Consider the following 18,893-nt stretch of genomic DNA (forward strand, 5'->3'; position numbering starts at 1 on the left):
TTCTATTGGTCTGGGTCTGTGATTATACAACACGTACTAATAAAGGCCCAGAGTAAAAGAAAACTGGGGATGTTAAAAGAGCTTACCTGAAAAACATCAAGCATATTTATTTAAAAATATTTTTTTTAGGGGTGCCTGGGTGGCTTGGTCAGTTAAATGTCCAACGGGCTCAGGTCATGATCTCACAGTTTGTGAGCTCAAGCCCCACGTCAGGCTCTGTGCTGACAGCCCGGAGCCTGGAGCCTGCTTCAGATTCTGTGTTTCCCTCTCTCAGCCCCTCCCCCACTCATGCTCTGTCTCTCAAAAAAACATTTTTTTATATGTTTATTTTTTTGAGAGAGAGAGAGAAGATGGGGGGGAGGGGGGGAACAGAGGATTCGAAGACGGCTCTGCACTGACAGCAGCAAGCCTGATGCAGGGCTCGAACTCATGAAACATGAGATTCTGACCTGAACTGAAGTTGGACATTCAACTCACTCAGCCACTCAGCTGCCTCCCAAAAAATCAGGTATATTTAGACAAGAAAAACCCAACATTGCAATTACCAAAGGTAGTATTTCTTTATCAAACAAGTCCACTTTAAAACATGGCATCTTCAAGACAGTATGGTACTGGCACAAAAACAGGCACTCAGATCAATGGAACAGAATAGAGAACCCAGAAATTGACCCACAAACGTATGGTCAACTAATCTTTGACAAAGCAGGAAAGAATATCCAATGGAATAAAGATAGTCTCTTCAGCAAGCGGTGCTGGGAAAACTGGACAGCAACATGCAGAAAAATGAACCTGGAACACTTTCTTACACCATACACAAAAATAAACTGAAAATGGGTGAAAGATCTAAATGTAAGATAGGAAGCCATCAAAATCCTAGAGGAGAAGGCAGGCAAAAACCTTTTGACCTCAGCTGCAGCAACTTTACTCAACACGTCTCTGGAGGCAAGGGACACAAAAGCAAAAATGAACTTGGGACCTCATCAAAATAAAAAGCTTCTGCACAGTGAAGGAAACAATCAGCAAAACTAAAAGGCAATCAATGGAATGGGAGAAGATATTTGCAAATGATATATCAGATAAAGGGTTAGTATCCAAAATCTAGAAAGAACTTATCAAACTCAACACCCAAAAAACAAATAATCCAGTGAAGAAATGGGCAAAAGACATGAATACACACTTCTCCAAAGATGACATCCAGATGGCCAACCGACACATGAAAAAATGCTCCACATCACTCATCATCAGGGGAACACAAATCAAAACCACAATGAGATACCACCTCACACCTGTCAGAATGGCTAACATTAACCACTCAGGCAACAACAGATGTTGGCAAGGATGTGGAGAAAGAGGATCTCTTTTGCATTGTTGGTAGCAATGCAAGCTGGTGCAGCCACTCTGGAAAACAGTATGGAGGTTCCTCAAAAAACTAAAAATAGAACTACCCTATGGACCCAGCAATTGCACTACTAGGCATTTATCCATGGGATACAGGTGTGGTGTTTTGAAGGGACACATGCACCCCCATGTTTATAGCAGCACCATCGACAATAGCCAAAGTATGGAAAGAGCCCAAATGTCCATCGATGGATGAATGGATAAAGAAGATGTGGTATATATATACAATGGATTATTACTCGGCAAACAAAAAGAATGAAAGCTTGCCATTTGCAACTACGGGGATGGAACTGGAAGGTATTATGTTAAGTGAAATTAGTTAGAGAAAGACAAATATATGACTTCACTCATATAAGGACTTTAAGAGACAAAACAGATGAACACAAGGGAAGGGAAGCAAAAATAATATAAAAACAGGGAGAGGGACAAAACCATAAGAGACTCTTAAATATGGAGAACAAACAGAGGGTTACTGGAGGGATTGTGGGCAGGTGGGTGGGCTAAATGGGTAAGGGGCATTAAGGGATCTATTCCTGAAATCATCATAGCACTATATGCTAACTAACTTGGACGTAAATTTAAAAAATAAAACAAAAATAAATAAATAAATAATAAATAAATAAAAATAAAATACAGCATCTTGATTATGCTTATTATTCTCTAGGAAAACTGATAGAAACATTTATGTCTAGAATTAATTTTTTCCAGAAATCAAACCAAAACTACATTCAAAACTGTGTCTGCATTATTTGCTTTTAGTCAAATTCTATTTTGCTATTTCTAGACATTACTATGTTATACAATCTTGACTTCATTATAAAGTTCTCTTGACTAATAATACTTACAGCTAATCTGTGGTTATTTGCAAGGCTGATCATTTGCTGGGCTAGACCATTTAGTAATCGACTACGAAGGGAGAGGTCATCTAGGTCATGACGAAAAGGAAAAGCAATACCATCCACTATCACTAATCGAACCTAAATGTGGAAGAAATAAGGATATTAGGTTTGGTGTTAAAATTTTAAAAATGACATCCAAAAAGCATAGTTCATTACAGGAAAAAAATTCTTCTATTTCTATTTTTAACTCTCCAAAAGCTTTATTTTGGAGAGTTATAAATCTATTCACCCAATGCTTTCTGCATTAATCATTGAAAGTTAAAATGTACTCTGGTATGATAATTTATCAACTTGGGGCACCTGGGCAGCTCAGTCAGTTAAGTATCCAACTGGATTTTAGCTCAGGTCATAATCTCATGGTTTGCAAGTCTGAGCCCCACACTGAGCGTGGAGCCTGATTAAGATTGAGTTCAGAGTCCTGGGTCTCACTGTCCCTACCCCATGCTCATGCTCTCATGTGCATGCTCTCTCTCTTTCAAAAATAAATAAACTTTAAAAACAAAAGATAATTTATCAATTTAAAAAGGTAATTCAACAAAAGAAAAAGAAACAATTTTCTTATACTTTGCCACTATAACACAATCGTTACAGAGGCATTTTACACTGATAAAAAGCACTTCTAAAGTCTTAGTAAAACAAATTCTTCGATTCAATGTCATTTTACCTTCAAGATTTTTTGGTTAAAAAAATCATCAAATATTAAATTATTATACCTTCTTCAAAACCTAATTCTTAGCACACTTTCTCCCCTTAATTTTAAATATACTATAAGGCAATTAATCATTACAGAATCTGTTATAATATAGAATTCAGCATGAGACAGGTTTGTGTTGAAGTTCTAATCAAGAAGGTTCACTTATAGATAAATATTTTCATCATGACAGTTACAATATAGTCCAAGATCTAAAATCCAAGAACAAACAGAATTTGCGAACTAATCCAAATATAAACAAGTTTTAAAAACCTTAAGATTATATATTTTTCTATCTAATAAGGATTACACTAAAGAAGAGAATTTGATAAAGCCATGTGTAAGGAAGCCATTTTTATCTTTTATTTAGAGTATTCATTCTTTCATTCAGCAAATATTTATTGATACCTACTATATGTTAGTCACTGTTCCAGGCAGTGGGGAACAAGAGACAAGGTCCCTGTTCTCTCGGAGTTTATGGTCTAGTGGAGTAAAGGACAATTAACATGCAAGCAAATACATGAATAATTTCTGATAATACTAGGAGTTATGAAAAAACTACACTGGGTGAAATGATGATGAATAAGTAGGTGATAAAGTAGAGGGAAGTTAACTCAGACCAGATGTGAGAGAAGGCATCAATGAAACAGGAGGCAACAGAACTGAGTCCTGGATAAGAACCTCCAGGAGGGAAAGACAGCCCACATATAAAGACATACACACATACCTTTGTGTATGGTGACAGATGGTAACTAGACATATTGTGGGGATTATTTCATAATGTGTAAAAATACCAAAATACTATAATGTACACCTGTAACTAACAGGATATTTTACATTAATTATACTTCAATTTAAAAAATATGCCTTTGTTGTTTCATTTTCATCACACTTGTTAACATAAGCAAAAATATCAATCAGCATTCATGTTAAAATAGTACTTGTTCACCACGAGGTTAGCAACTTCTTTTGAACTGGATAGCAATCAAATGCTAATTGGTAGTGTGATTTTGCCAAACAATCCCATAGGTTAGATAAGGATACATAAGTTTAGCAAAATTAAAATAACGAAAAACTTCATATGTTGGTGGTAAGAATGTAAAATGGTTCAGCAACTATGAAGAAACAGTTCGGTGGTTCCTCAAAAAATTAAACACAGGGGGCACCTGGGTGGCTCAGTCGGTTGGGCGGCCGACTTCGGCTCAGGTCATGATCTCGCAGTCTGTGAGTTCGAGCCCCGCGTGGGGCTCTGTGCTGACAGCTCAGAGCCTGAAGCCTGTTTCGGATTCTGTGTCTCCCTCTCTCTGCCCCTTCCCCGTTCATGCTCTGTCTCTCTCTGTCTCAAAAATAAATAAACGTTAAAAAAAAAAATTAAAAAAAAATTAAACACAGTATTACCACATGACCCAGAAATTTCATTTTTAGGTATATGCCCCAAAAAACTGAAAACTGGTACCAAAAAAAAAAAAAAAGTATGGATATACATGTTCATAGCAGCACAATTTACAATAATCAAAAGGTAGAAACTGCCCAAATGTCCACCAACAGATAAAAGGATAAACAGATTGTGGTGTATACATACAACAGAATATTACTCCACCATGAAAAGGAATGAAGTACAGATACATGCTACAAAGCAAATGAACTTTGAACCTATTATGCTAAGTGAAAAAGCCAGACCAAAAAGATCATGTATCATATGATTCCATTTTATATGCAATATCCAAAATAGGTAAATCGATAGAGACAGAACACAGACTGGTGGTTGCCAGGGTCTTTGCAGGGGGAGAGGAAAGGGAGCAACTCTTTAATGAGTTTCCTTTTAGGGTAGTAAAAATGTTTTGGAACTAGATACAAGTAGTGGTTGACAACATTGTGAATGTCCTAACTGCACTGAATTGTTCACTTTTATTATTTTTATTTATTTATTTATTTTTAGAAAGAGAGAAAGAGCAGGGGAGAGAGGCAGAAGGAGAGAGAAAAAAAATCCCAAGCAGGCTCCATGCTCAGCATGGAGCCCAATGCGAGGTTCAATCACACAACTCTGGGATCATGACCTGAGGCCAAAATCAAGAGTTGGATGCTCAACCAACTGAGCCACCCAGGTGCCCCTGAATTGTTCACTTTTAAATGGTGAATTTTATTATGTGAAATTAATCTCCATAAAAAAATCAAATCAATGAAAGCTTTCTGTAAGACTTAGTTGGCTACAGATTTACAATATAGAGTACCATTTGGGGGAACCTGCCTGGCTGAGTTGGAAGAGCATGCAACTCCTGATATCCAGATTATGAGTTTGAGCCCCCCACTGGGTGTAGAGATTACTTAAATAAGTAAAACTGAAAAAAAAAAAAAGAGTATTCTACATTTTATTATTATTTATAAATGGTGTACTATACATCCTTTATATCAGCAACTTTATAATAAACATGTATGCATATATGTGCATACATTTTCTTTCCTGGAAAGCCAGTCACTAAACATTTACCAGCATACCAATGGAGAGGTAAAAATGAGATTTTACACACACACACACGCACGCATGTTTGTGTGTATTTATTCATTTACTCATTCATTCATTGGTTCTCAAAGGCCAGAAAGTGATAGGATAACATATACAAATTGCTGAAAGAAAAAATACTGCCAACCAAGAACTGTGAATTTGGCGAAAGTATTCTTCAAAAATGAAGCAGAAATTAAGATATTCCCAGATAAACAGAATTCATTGCTAGATCTATTCTACAAGAAATACTATACAGAGTCCTTCTGGCTGAAAATGAAAGAACACCAGACAGAAACTCAAATCCATATAGAAATAATATAAAAAATAATTATAACTCTATGTTGACGGGTACACAATGTATAAAGAAGCAATTTGTGACAATGACAACATAAAGGGGGGGTAAATGGAGCTATACAGCAGCAAGATTTTTATATACTGTTGCAACTAATCTGGCATTAATTTAAACTAGACTGCTATGAATTAGGATGTTAATTATAATCCCCAGAGCAACTAAGAAAATAACTAAAAAATACATGATAAAAAAATGAGAAGGGAATCAACATGGTACACTGGAAAATATCTAACAAAAAAGAAGACAGTAATGGAGAATTTGAGAAATAAAATAGAAATGTTCCTCAACTCACAATGGGGTTACATCCCAATAAACCTATACCAAGTTGAAAATACTGTTAAGCCAAAAATGCATTTAATACACTTAACTTGCTGAACATCATAGCTTAGTCTAGCCTACCTTAAATGTGCTCAGAACACTTATATTAGCCTACAGTTGGCCAAAATTATCTAACACAAAGCTTATTTTACAGTAAAGCACTGAATATCTCATAATTTACTGAATACTATATTGAAGTTGAAAAACAGAATGGTAATATGGGTATAGAATGGTTGTAAGCATATTGGTTGTTTACCCTTGTGATTGCATGCTGACTGAAAACTGTGGCTCACTGCCACTATCCAGCAACACAAGAGGGTATTGGACCAAGTATCACCAGCCCAGAAAAGATCAAAATTTGAGGTAGTTTTTACTGAATGTGTACCACTTCTGTACCATTGTAAAAGAAAAAAAATTTTAAGTTGAACCACCCTAAGTCAGAGACTTAGGCACAGATTGGCAGATGGATTTTTTAAAAAATGATCTAACTACAGACTTTCTACAAAAGACTCACTTTAGATTCAAAAATACATATAAGTTAAAAGTGGAAGGATAGAAAAAGATATTGCCTGCAAGCAGTAACCAAAAGAGAGCCGTAGCAGCTATACTAATATCAGACAAAAGAGACTTTAAGAGAAAACTTGTTACAAGAGACAAAGAAGAATAATGATAAATAATAATTTACATAAAATAATTATATAATAATAAGTCAATTCATCAAGAAGATATAGCAATTATATAGTGTGATGGCAACTGCAGAACCCTCTCCTCAGCTGCTCCCCAGCATCCTGACTTGCCTACCACCTGCCTGCTTACCAATAAAGAAAAACTGACCTACTTTTTTAAAGAAAGAAACAATCATCAATACATATACACAATAGGGCTAACAACAGAACCTTAAAATATCTAAAGCAAAAACTGACAAAACTAAAGAAAGAAATGAGACAATTCTACAATAACAATTGGAGATTTCAACACCCTACATTCAGTGATGGAGAGAACTGGACAAAAGATAAACAAGGAAAGAAAAAACCTAACACTAGAAGCCAACTAAAATGAACATATAAATATATATAAAACGTTCCATTCAAACAGCAGAATGAATACACATTCTTCTAAAATGCACATGGAACATTCTCCTGGATAGACCTGGATGTTGGGTCACAAAATAAGTCTCAATAAATATAGAAAGATGGAATCACATAAAGTTACCTTCTCTAACCAGAATGGAATGGAATTAGAAACCAGCATCAGGGGTGCCTGGGTGGCTCAGCCAACTAGTGCCTGACTTCGGCTCAAGTCATGATCTCACAGCTCATTGGGTTCAAGCCCCACATTGGGCTCTGTGCTGACAGCTCAGAGCCTGGAGCCTGCTTCTGAGTCTGTGTGTGTGTGTGTGTGTGTGTGTCTGCCTCTCCCCACTCATGCTGTCTCCCTCTCTCTCAAAAATAAACATTAAAAAACAATAAAAAAAAAAAGAAACCAACATCAGAAAGAAATTTGGAAAATTCACAGATATGTGGAAATTAAACAACACACTCTTTTTTTTTTTTAAGTAATCTCTACGGGCACCTGGGTGGCTCAGTCAGTTAAGCATCCAACTCTTGATTTCAGCTCAGGTCATGATCTCACATTTGCCAGGTGGAGCCCTGCATTGGACTCTGTGCTGACAGTGCAGAGCCTGCTTGAGATTCTTGCTCTCCCTCTCTCTCTTGCTTCTCTACCGCTTGCGTGTGTGCTCGCTCTCTCTCTCAAAATAAATAAAAATGAAAAATAAATAAGTAATCTCTACATCCAACATGGGGCTCAAACTCATGACCCCAAGGTTAAAAGTCACATGCTCCACCAACTGAGCCAGCCAGGGGCCCCTATTTCCCCTTTTTGTATCTTCTTTACGTGTTGCATGGCATTAACTGGTCTGATGTATATTTATAGATCAACCTGTATTTCAGGCATGCTACCCCCAAATTTGGCACCTTGGCATACTGAATATCTTAAGTTGAAGTTTGAGAAAACAGAAGCAGGAAGCAGAAGCAGGAAGGTCAAACAGAAGCAGGAAGGTCACTTTGACCTCCTACTCTCTCCCTTCTTCCCTGAAAGGAGATAAATCTCCTGTATGAAAGGTATCAGAAGAAAAGGAGATGCCCTTATCACCAGAGACAGGGTATTTAGGGCTGAGAAGGCATATAAACAAACCTTGTTAAACTAATTTTTTTTAATGTTTATTTCATTTCTGAGAGAGAGAGAGAGAGAGAGAGAGAGAGAACGTGAGTGGGGGAAGGGTGTGTGGGGGGAACAGAGGATCTGAAGGGGGCTCTGCACTGACAACAGTGAGCCTGATGTGGGACTCAAACTCATGAACCTTGAGATCATGACCTGAGCTAAAGTCAGATGCTCAACAGACTGAACCACCCAGGTGCCCCTGTTAAACTAATTCTTATTTTCAAAATTATTTCTTCACAAATTACCACCTCTAGCCCAAATCCCCTCATCAATTCTTCACATATTTACATGTTTTTGCCTAAAAGGTATAAAAGTTTCTTGTTCTGGTCATTTCTTTGGGTTGTCTTGTAGAAGGCTGCCATGTACACATAAAAATTCAGTAAAATTTGTGTGCTTTTCTCCTGTTATGCTGCCTTTGTCGTTTTTTTCAGATCCATCCATGGACTTTCAGAGGGTTGAAGAAAACTTCTTCCTCCCCTACTTAGAGAAGTAAATTTTCATGATCATCTATTTGGCAATAGATTCTTATACATGACACCAAAAACCTAACAACAACTAATAAATAATTGGACTTCACCAAAATTTAACACTTTTGTGTATCAAAGAGCACTATCAAGGGACACCCGGGTGGCTCAGTCAGTTGAGTGTCCGACTCTTGATTTCTCTCTGGTCACAATCTCAAGGTACGCAGGACTGAGCCCTGTGTCATGCTCCGTGCTGACAGTGTGGAGTCTGCTTGGGATTCTCTCTCTCCCTCTCTCTCTCTGCCACCCCCCGCCCCTGCTCTCTCCCTCAAAAAAATAAAAATAAACTTAAAAAAAAAAAAAAGCACTATCAAGAAAGTGAAAAGAAAATTCACAGAATGGAGAAAGGATATTTACAGGAAAGATAAACGGGCCCTTAGAAGAATAGGCAGGAAATCTAATAGATTATGAAAATGTCTATTTTGGTGAAAGTTCCACATGAACTGAGAAGAACATGTATTCTGCTGTTGTTGAAGTAGCCTACGGATATCCACTATATTCAATTGACTGATGGTGTTATTGAGTTCATCTATGTCTTTACTGGTTTTCCGTCCATTTCTAGGAGGTGCTGAAGTCTCCAAATATAATAGTGAAGTCATCTATTTCTCCTTGCACTTCTATCAGTTTTTGCCTCATGTAGTTTGATGTTGTTGTCAGACACATACATGTTAGAAACTGTTATGTCTTTCTGGGGAACTGACCGTTTTATCATTATGTAATGTCCCTCTGTATCCCTGATAACTTTCCTTGGTTTGACGTCTGTTCTCTAAAATAAATACAGCTACTCTTGCTTTCTTTTGATTAGTGTTGGCATGATAGATCTTTCTCTGATCATTTACTTTTAATCTACAAGTATCTTTATATCTAAAATGTTTTTTTTAAGATTTTATTTTTTTTAAGTAATCTCTACACCCAACATGGGGCTCAAACGCACAACCCCAAGATCAAAAGTCACAAGCTCCAGTGACCGAGCCAGCAAGGCAATCCTAAAGTGGGCTTCTTGTAGTCAACATATAGTTCAGTCTTGTTTTTTTGATCCACTGGTACAACCTTTTTAAAGGGCAATTTGTGTAAAAAAAAAAAAAAAAAAAAAAAAAAAATATATATATATATATATATATATATATATATATATATATATATATATTTTCTGGGGCACCGGAAAATAAAATGTCGGACTTGACCTCAGCTCAGGTCTTGATTCAAGCCCCACGTTAGGCTCCATGCTGGGCGTGGAGTCTTCTTAAGAATAAAAAAAAATTTTTTTTAACTAAAAAAGTTATTCTGACGCTTGTTAAAACAGTAATGAAGAATTTATTCAAGAAGATATCAACAGGGTGGCACCTGGGTGGCTCGATCAGTTAAGTATCTCACTCTTGGTTTCAGCTCAGGTCATGATCTCATGGTCTTGAGATCGAGCCCTGCTCTGAGTTGGCAGTGTGGAGCCTACTTAGGATTCTTTCTCTCCCCCTGTCTGTCCCTCCCCCACTTGTGCTCTCTCTCGAAATAAACATTTAAAATTTTTGAAAAACTTAGCAATAGGGGTTTTGCAACAGGAGAGAGAGACTGGGTTTAAACCCAAATACAACAAGGACAAGTGGGGATTTATAGCCAAGAACAGGGTGAGTGTCAGAAAATGGAAAATTACTAAGAGGAGACATCAGGGGTAGGATTCTTGTTAAAGTGACCTAACACAATTCTTGCTACAGGCAGACCAAAGACATATACATCAAAAGTGGGGAATGAGGAACTTGAGATACCAAGGTTGATTAGGTATGAAGGGTAGGAGAGTCTAATTTACAGGATTCTTTATTATTGTACCCCTATATTCACAGCAGGATTATTCACAGTAATGAACTGGATTAGTCAGGCCTAAGACAAGATGTGGATGAAGTTCAAGGCCTATTGAAAAAGAAGGCTCAGAGGAGGCTGACTAAAGTTTGGTCAAAGAGAATCTTTCTCATGCGTAATATTTATCAAAATTAAGTATGCGTATACTCTTTAATGTAATTCTAATACTTAGAATTTATCCTATAAACATACTTACAAATGTATCCCAAGATGGTATGTATAAGGATTATCTTCAAACAATTATTAATAATAGCATCTAAAAGATCACCAATAATAGGATTGGTTAAATAAATTAAGGTACTTAATTTTTCCCCAATTTTTTTAATATAGTAAAATACAAATATTTGTCTTGTAAAACTGAAACTCTATACCCATTAAACAATAACTGCCCATTCTCCTCTCCCCCCTAGGCCCTAATAACTACCATTCTACTTTATGTCTCCATGAGTTTGACTACTCTTGATACCACATATAAGTAGAATACAGCATATCTTTTTTTTTTTTGTGACTGGCTTATTTCACCAACAAAATCAACATTTCAACATAACATCCACAAGATTCATCCAAGTTGTAGCATATGTCAAAATTAGATTGTATGCATATACCACATTTTGCTGATCTATTCATCCATCAACGGACACTTGGGTTCCTACCATGTTTTAGGTAATATTAATATTGTTGCTATGGACACAGGTGTATAAATATCTCTTCAAGACCCTGCTTTCAATCCTTTTGGTTATATACACAGAAGTGGAATTGCTGGGTCATATGGTAATTCTATTTTCAATTTTTGAGGAATTGTCATACTGTTTTCTGAGGCAATTGTATCATTTTATGTTCCCACCAAGAGCAAAAAGCACCTTCTTAAAATGAAATAATATGTAGCTTACAAAAAGAATGAGGTCTATCCACATGTGGTGATATAGAAAGATAGGCAAAACTCTCAACCAAAATGGAAGGTGCAGAACCATATTACAGTCTTATCCCATTAACAAATATTAAAATACTGCAAAATACATAAAAAATTTTTTGGGAAGACACAAAAAAACAATAGTGGTCAACTTTAGGGAGAGGTATTAGGAAACAATAGAAGGGTAGCTTTATTTTCCATTTTATACCTTTCTACAGAGTTTGTTAGAAACTATTCCACCATTACTGGAGGCAGAACCTCTTTCTATATTATTTCAATTTCTTACTTTGGGCATAAAATATATATATGCTAAATATATGAAAATACAAATAAACTGTAGAACAAGGAAGAGATTTTTGAATGGGTTTATGCCACTATACTATTTACTTATTTTTCATGTTACTCAAACACCTCCAAAGATACTCCAAAGGTTAACTATATTTCAATAGTTTGAGCCATACCTTTGAGTGTTCTGAAAGGAAGTCTGGGAGGAGATAAACTTGTGCCAATAGCTCTGTGTAGTCACGACAACGAAAATAGTAAATATGGGAAAGAATATTTTCAAGAGTGAAATCCTCCAAAGCTTTTGGGTGCTCTAAAATAAACAAAACAATCTTAAAATAATTAGTTTTATTTGTTTTGATATATTGGTGATAGTAGGAAAACAATACCTTTGAAAAACAAAATGCTTCACCGTGAATAACAAACTCTCCACTTGAATTGAAAGATAACAAAATTGTAACAAAATTACTATAAACTATCATTGCATAATTCCTGGCCTCTTATTTTCACCTTCTCCACTGTTTCCTTACATACTAGGCTATTGAGAAACTGTTTATACACATATACAACTACAGTCTTAATGCCTGCCTTTTCGTATTTCTAGTTATTACTTTCACTGAATAGAAGTAACATAACGGAATTTCTCTTTGTTTTTTTCATATGACTGCAAATTAAGGGGTGCCTGGGTGGCTCAGCTGGTTAAGCGACCAACTCTTGATTTCAGCTCAGGTCATGATCTCACAGTTGGTGAGATGGAGCCTGCTTGGGATTCTGTCTCTGTCTCTGCCTCTCCCCTGCTCACGCTTTCTCTCTCTCAATCTCTCTCTCTCTCCCTCTCTCTAAATAAATAAATAAATAAATAAATAAATAAATATTTTTAAAAAGTCAGATGCTTAACCGACTGAACCACCCAGGTATCCCATCTTTAAATGTTTTTTAAAAAATCAAACACTCTTTCTACATCACAAGCTTAAAAAAAACTTCCCAAACACTTTAATGATACAATTAAACAGCCATGAAGTCAATTACATTCTACTCAGAGCCCCCTAAAGTCAATCAGCTTAATATTCCAAACATTTCCAACATGGTTTTTCAAAGCTACCTTTGGTTTATTAAAAAAGCCAGTATGGCAGTCAATATAAACTGAATGCATTGAATATACTGAATGCACTGGGATAAGATTTACTTACATTAAATGTCCAACAACATTAATTTACACCTGGCAGGTCAGAGCATGATGATTTGAAATCATACACTGAAATACACACACAAGTTATGTGGCCCAGAAGCAAGGGTCATAAAAGGAAAAGAAAAAGCCAGTCTAGGTTGTGGCATTTCTAATTCTGTAAAAGAGATCTGAAGGTTGAACACTAGGACACTGTCAAGTCATTAAGCTTCATTCTAAATGGTTTCTTGCTGAGGCCTGAAAGGTACAATTGCAAATTACTTTTATTATACAGAAGAAAGAGGATCACTTGCTAACTTACCCTCTCCCATATGTGCTTCTGCTATAAGGTGAAGGTGCTGAATGCAGGCAGTAGCAAGGTCTACCACTCTATCAACCATAAAACTTCCTTCAGTATCAATAAAAACTGCTTCACCTTCCACTCCTCCAAAACATTCTGGTATCTGCACATCTACTGCCAACTGCATACTGTCAAGAGAAAGCTGAATGACCAAATCATAATCATCATCATAATCCTCTAAGACAATGGTTTTCAATGCCACATCACCATCCATTAGGTACCACCATTAGGCTACAGATGTGGCTAACTCTCTGCTCCAAATATATGTATATCAATTGATATCTGGATTAGTGGGGCAGGGGGTGTACTCATAAAACCATGACTAAGGATTTTTTCGTGGTTTTTAGGCCTCTGGGAAGGAAACCCTTTCTTACACATAAATGTAGTTTCAAATATTTGACTTTCAAATATACTCCCAGGAATTAATTATATAATAAAATAGAAGACTGCCTATTTACCCTAATGAACACATTACAATGCTGCAAAAGAAACGTTTTTGGATATCAAAATAATCCATATCAATTTATCAAAATGGGGTGCTGATGTAACACAAATGGCAAATTGATTTTTGTCTGAAGCATGTACACACACAGACACACACACACACACACACACACACACACACACACACAATTAAGAGCACATACATATCATTTTTGGTCTCCTGAATATAGACCCACAGCACCATATTCTATCACTTACATAAAATGTTATTAAGCCTACCCTTAAGAGGGGAACATTTAACTTTACCATAATTGTGTTTTTCCAACACCTGGTACTCCACAAATTTCTGTTGTTTTGGTTAAGGGTATTCCACCCCCAAGAATATTATCTAGTGCTGAACAGAAGGTAATTATGAAGCTCTGGGTATGCTCCTGCTCAAGAAGTTCCAGTGCTGTACACTTCTTGCCTGACTCAGCAGCATATCTTGGTTTATTTGTGAGACATTCTCTTCCTATAATTTGCAGAGTTTCTAATGCTTCCTCTTTAGATATCCCAACTTCTGAAAGTAAAATAAGGAAAAAAAAAACAAAACACGCTGATTTTAGAAATTTAAAAGTCTAACATGTTATTGGATTGTCTTCATTAATTCTAATTTTACATAATAAGAGGGATGCCAAGAGTAAAGAAACATAAAAACGTAACATTCCACTAACTATTGAATTTTTCAAGTTAATAAAGGCAAGTATCTGTATTTTTTACTCTTTACATACTTTATGATTTACTTATTACCTCAAAAATAGAATTCAGAAACCTAAACCTTTAAAGCATTTGAATACTTACAAGAGTATCTAGAGGTAGAAATAAAAAAATTGGGGCGCCTGGGTGGCTCAGTCGGTCAAGCGTCCGACTTCAGCCGGGGTCACGATCTCGCGGTCCCTGAGTTCGAGCCCTGCGTCGGGCTCTGGGCTGATGGCTCAGAGCCTGGAGCCTGCTTCCGATTCTGTGTCTCCCTCTCTCTCTGCCCCTCCCCCATTCATGCTCTGTCTCTCTCTGTCTCAAAAATAAATAAATGTTAAGAAAAAAAATTTTTTTTTAAAAAGAAATAAGGGGCGCCTGGGTGGCTCAGTCGGTTAAGCATTCGACTTCAGCTCAGGTCATGATCTCGCGGTCCGTGAGTTCGAGCCCCGCATCGGGCTCTGTGCTGACAGCTCAGAGCCTGGAGCCTGTTTCAGATTCTGTCTCCCTCTCTCTCTGACCCTCCCCCGTTCATACTCTCTCTCTCCCTGTCTCAAAAATAAATAAACATTAAAAAATAAATAAATAAAAAAAAATTAAAAAGAAATAAAAATGTACCCGCAGTCCCTTTTGGTCCCATGAAGTCATAGTTGTCTTGCTCTAATAAGGTATCTAAATTATTTTCAGAAGAGAACAAAATGGCCTCCAACTGCCTAAAACAAGATTTAACTTTAAGAAATATATGTGCATTGGGTGCCTGGGTGGCTCAGTCGGTTGGCCGTGGGACTTTGGCTCAAGTCATGATCTCACAGTTCGTGGGTTCGAGCCCCACATCAGGCTCTGTGCTGACAGCTCAGAGCCTGGAGCCTGTTTCAGATTCTGTCTCCCTCTCTCTCTGCCCCTCCCCTGTTCAGGCTCTGTCTCTGTCTCAAGAATAAATAAACATTAAAGAAAAAAAAATTGAAAAAAAAAAGAAGTATATGTGCATGTATTATTCATAATAAAAATTTTTATGGAAACACTGTCATGAAAAATTCATATATCACTTCAAAATTATTTACTGAGAATAATTTTAATGCACAAATATTTTAAACAATACACTTATGCTTCCTTATCTACACAATTTCATTCCTATCAGACAATATGGCTTAAGGAAATGGCAATTACAAAAGAAGCTGCTGGGGCATCTGGGTGGCTCAGTCAGTTAAGCACCAGATTTCAGCTGACCTCATGATCTCATGCCTTGTGAGTTCAAGCCCGACATCGGGCTCACTGCTGTCAGTGTGGAGCCCGCTTTGGATCCTCTGTCCTTCTCTTTTTCTCTCTCTCTCTTCCTCTCTGCTCCTTTGCTCATGGTCTGTCTCTCAAAAAGGAATAAACAGGGGCACCTGTGTGGCTCAGGCAGTTAAGCTTCCAACTTTGGCGCAGGTCATGGTCTCACGGTTCATGAGTTCAAGCCCCGCATCGGGCTCTGCACTGACAGCTCTCTCTGCCCCTCCCCTGCTCACACTCTGTCTCTTTCTCTCTGCCCCTCCCCTGCTTGCACTCTCTCTCTCTATCAAAAATAAACATTTAAAAAATGTTTTAAAGGAATAAACATTAAAAATACAAAAACAAGCTGCTAATAAAAGAAATAATGGTGAAGGTGACATCACTTATGAATTTGATATGCCAGTGCTTTAGTTAGGATATGAATGTAAATTTGGTGCTAACAAAAGACAACAATGGTGATAAGGAAATGAAAATCATGCCCAACTAAAGAGTCTAAACTCTGGAGTCAGCTTTCTTGGGTTTGTAAACCCTGACTGAACCACTTACTATGTAGTTACTTAGTATGGGCAAGTTACTTTTTTTGCCTCAGATTTTTTCTTTTGTAAAACGCTCTTAAATTTTTTTTTTTATGTTTATTCATTTTTGAAAGACAGAAACAGAGCACAAGCAGGGGTGGGGCGGAGAGAGAAGGAGACACAGAATCTGAAGCAGGCTCCAGGCTCTGAGCTGTCAGCACAGAGCCCGACGCGGGGCTCGAACTCACCAACTGCAAGATCATGACCTGAGCCAAAGTCGGACGCTCAACTGACTGAGCCACCCAGGCGCCCCATCAGATTTTTTCTTTTGTGAAACGGGAATAACACAATACATGATGAAAAGTTTGATAGAATACAGACGCCATCCAAAATGCTCAATAACTGTTAGCTATTATCATGCAGATTCTCTCATTTCTTTTTTGTAAAATCAATATATTGAAAGAGCCCATTAAAATTTGGGAGGCAATGTGCAGCTTAAATTTAAAAGTTAACTTGGGTCTACATTTATTCTTGAATGACAAGTTGAAACTTCCTTATTTTCCATTGTTGAGGGCCAGGATTTAAAATTTTTTTCTATCTTAAGAGGACAGTTCTGAGCACACCATAATATAGCACGTGGAATGGGACTGACAGCATACAGCTTCATTTTTGTATACCTCATGACACAGTGGTTCCCACCAATGTATCATTTACAGTGTTCTGGAATAAGAGGTTTGCGGGGGCGTTTTGTTTTGTTTTCCAGTGAATGACATAAAAGAAGCAATGTCTTCTTTGTATTGCTTTCTCCAGGTTCTGGGGATTCTGCTCCCTTTCTCGCTCAGTGTCTCAAATCCTCTCACGAATCCTCCATTTCTCAAATGTAATCCCCTGCCCCTTCGATTTTGGAACAGCGAAAACTAGATAAGCTGTCTGGGTACCAATCCTGGCTCCACGATATCCTAGCCCAGTCATCATAAAAAATTACTTAACCTCTCAAGCATCTGTTCCTTCATCAACACATTGCACATAATAATCCACGTTAAAAGGGCTCTTCTTGAGTAATAAATGAGATAATGAGTAAATGTTTTCAAGGCCACAGTTCTAACCGTTCAAACCATGTTTAACTGGAGTCAAGGAGCGGTTTCACTTTACAAACGCAGCGTTGGGCGGAGGAAACTGACGGACACTGGGCTGAAGCCTGAAGGCGGAAGAACCGAGATGGAGGCGGCACAGACGGGGGTCCGTGTACCTCAACTTGCCATCAGGAGTCATTACCTTTGCTGAGCTCGGATGGTTTCATCTCTAGGAGTTCCTCAGCAGTCTGGAAACCTGCAGACACCAGCTTCACCCGCACCGCTGGGGACAGCGGGAAACTCACTAAATCCCGCTGCATTTCAAAGCCCGACACCCACGCGCGCAGCGGCGCCAACCCAAAGTTGCTAAACCCCTGCCACAGCGCCGCACGCTCGCGCCGGCCCGCGCCGTGTGACGTCACGCGTAAGCGGAAGGGGCGGGGTCTGCGGCCTGACTGCTCGAGGCCTAGGACTTGGCCTTACTGAGGAGGAATGCCGGGTTTTCAAGCACCCGCACCATTTTAGTCGTGGTTCTTCCAAATCCCGTCATGTAGGGTTTTCCCATAAAATGCACATCCTGACAGTAAAAAGATGGATGAAGACCGCAAGACAGAGACCAGGCCCTACACACGACATCTCACCTCAGCCCTGCCCCTTGAGTGGAAACCTCAGAGTTATTAATAGGAATGAGCTCCCTGAATGGGGGTAACGCACACCCTGGCTAGTTACCGGTTTGGGGTATAGAATGGCCATATAAGGATTAATCGGTGTTTCCATTATAGGGTTCCACTTTCTTGGCTTTTCTTGTCGGGTGTCCCCCTTGCCTTCCCCCTTCTCCTTTCCGGCCCTCGCCTGCGCGAGGGATTGTGGGCCAGCCCCCCAACGCCGCTGGGAGCACCGGGCGCCCAATCCCCGCACACACCCACGCTTTCTCCGCGAGTCCAGTGTGAAGCATGGTGGTTTTCGAGACCGTTGGTTCAGCGCCTACCTGGCTTAAGAAGTAGCTGGAAAAGTAAGCAAGTAATGTCCCTGTGGTGGGCTGGGCTCCCCGTTCTTAAGAGGAAATAGTTGGGCTACGCAAGATCTCCTACTCTGGTACAGAGTTGAGAAGGGCCCGATTCTGAAAGAGAACTTTGAGGGAATTGAGGCGGTTTGGAAGGTGGTTTATGCAGTCTTTCCTTGGCTAGGTGAGTATGATTTCTTTAGGGGAGTAACTCGTTCACTACCTTTTGGTAAGATTCTTAGCCTTGATTTTTTTTCCCCTAGCTTAAAGGAACTGCCTAAATATTGCAAATCAGAGCTCCCTAACTACTTAAGATCTAAGGAAGGAAACACGTTGAGCACTTTAGCAAATCCCACACATTTTAAGTGCTCACA

General features: G+C 38.3%; 2 protein-coding genes across 2 annotated transcripts in view; one reads left to right on the forward strand and one right to left on the reverse strand.

Annotated features, from left to right (window-relative positions):
• RAD51C (RAD51 paralog C) overlaps positions 1 to 17,937 on the reverse strand; it is a 36,927-nt gene extending 18,990 nt beyond the window's left edge. Inside the window, exons 1-5 of the mRNA XM_015088413.3 lie at positions 17,719 to 17,937; positions 14,228 to 14,480; positions 13,439 to 13,605; positions 12,131 to 12,264; positions 2,244 to 2,375 (exon numbers count right to left, since the gene is read on the reverse strand). Coding sequence (XP_014943899.1) covers positions 2,244 to 2,375; positions 12,131 to 12,264; positions 13,439 to 13,605; positions 14,228 to 14,480; positions 17,719 to 17,836 — 804 coding nt within the window. The 5' untranslated portion in view covers positions 17,837 to 17,937. The remainder of the gene's footprint in view (positions 1 to 2,243; positions 2,376 to 12,130; positions 12,265 to 13,438; positions 13,606 to 14,227; positions 14,481 to 17,718) is intronic.
• Positions 17,938 to 17,987: 50 nt separating this feature from the next.
• The window catches only part of TEX14 (testis expressed 14, intercellular bridge forming factor), a 112,625-nt gene continuing 111,719 nt past the window's right edge, over positions 17,988 to 18,893 (forward strand). The window contains exon 1 of the mRNA XM_027034238.2: positions 17,988 to 18,528. The gene's annotated coding sequence lies outside the window, so the exon portion shown is untranslated. The remainder of the gene's footprint in view (positions 18,529 to 18,893) is intronic.

This window comes from Acinonyx jubatus, chromosome E1 (assembly GCF_027475565.1).
Source record: "Acinonyx jubatus isolate Ajub_Pintada_27869175 chromosome E1, VMU_Ajub_asm_v1.0, whole genome shotgun sequence".
Lineage (NCBI taxonomy): Eukaryota > Metazoa > Chordata > Mammalia > Carnivora > Felidae > Acinonyx > Acinonyx jubatus.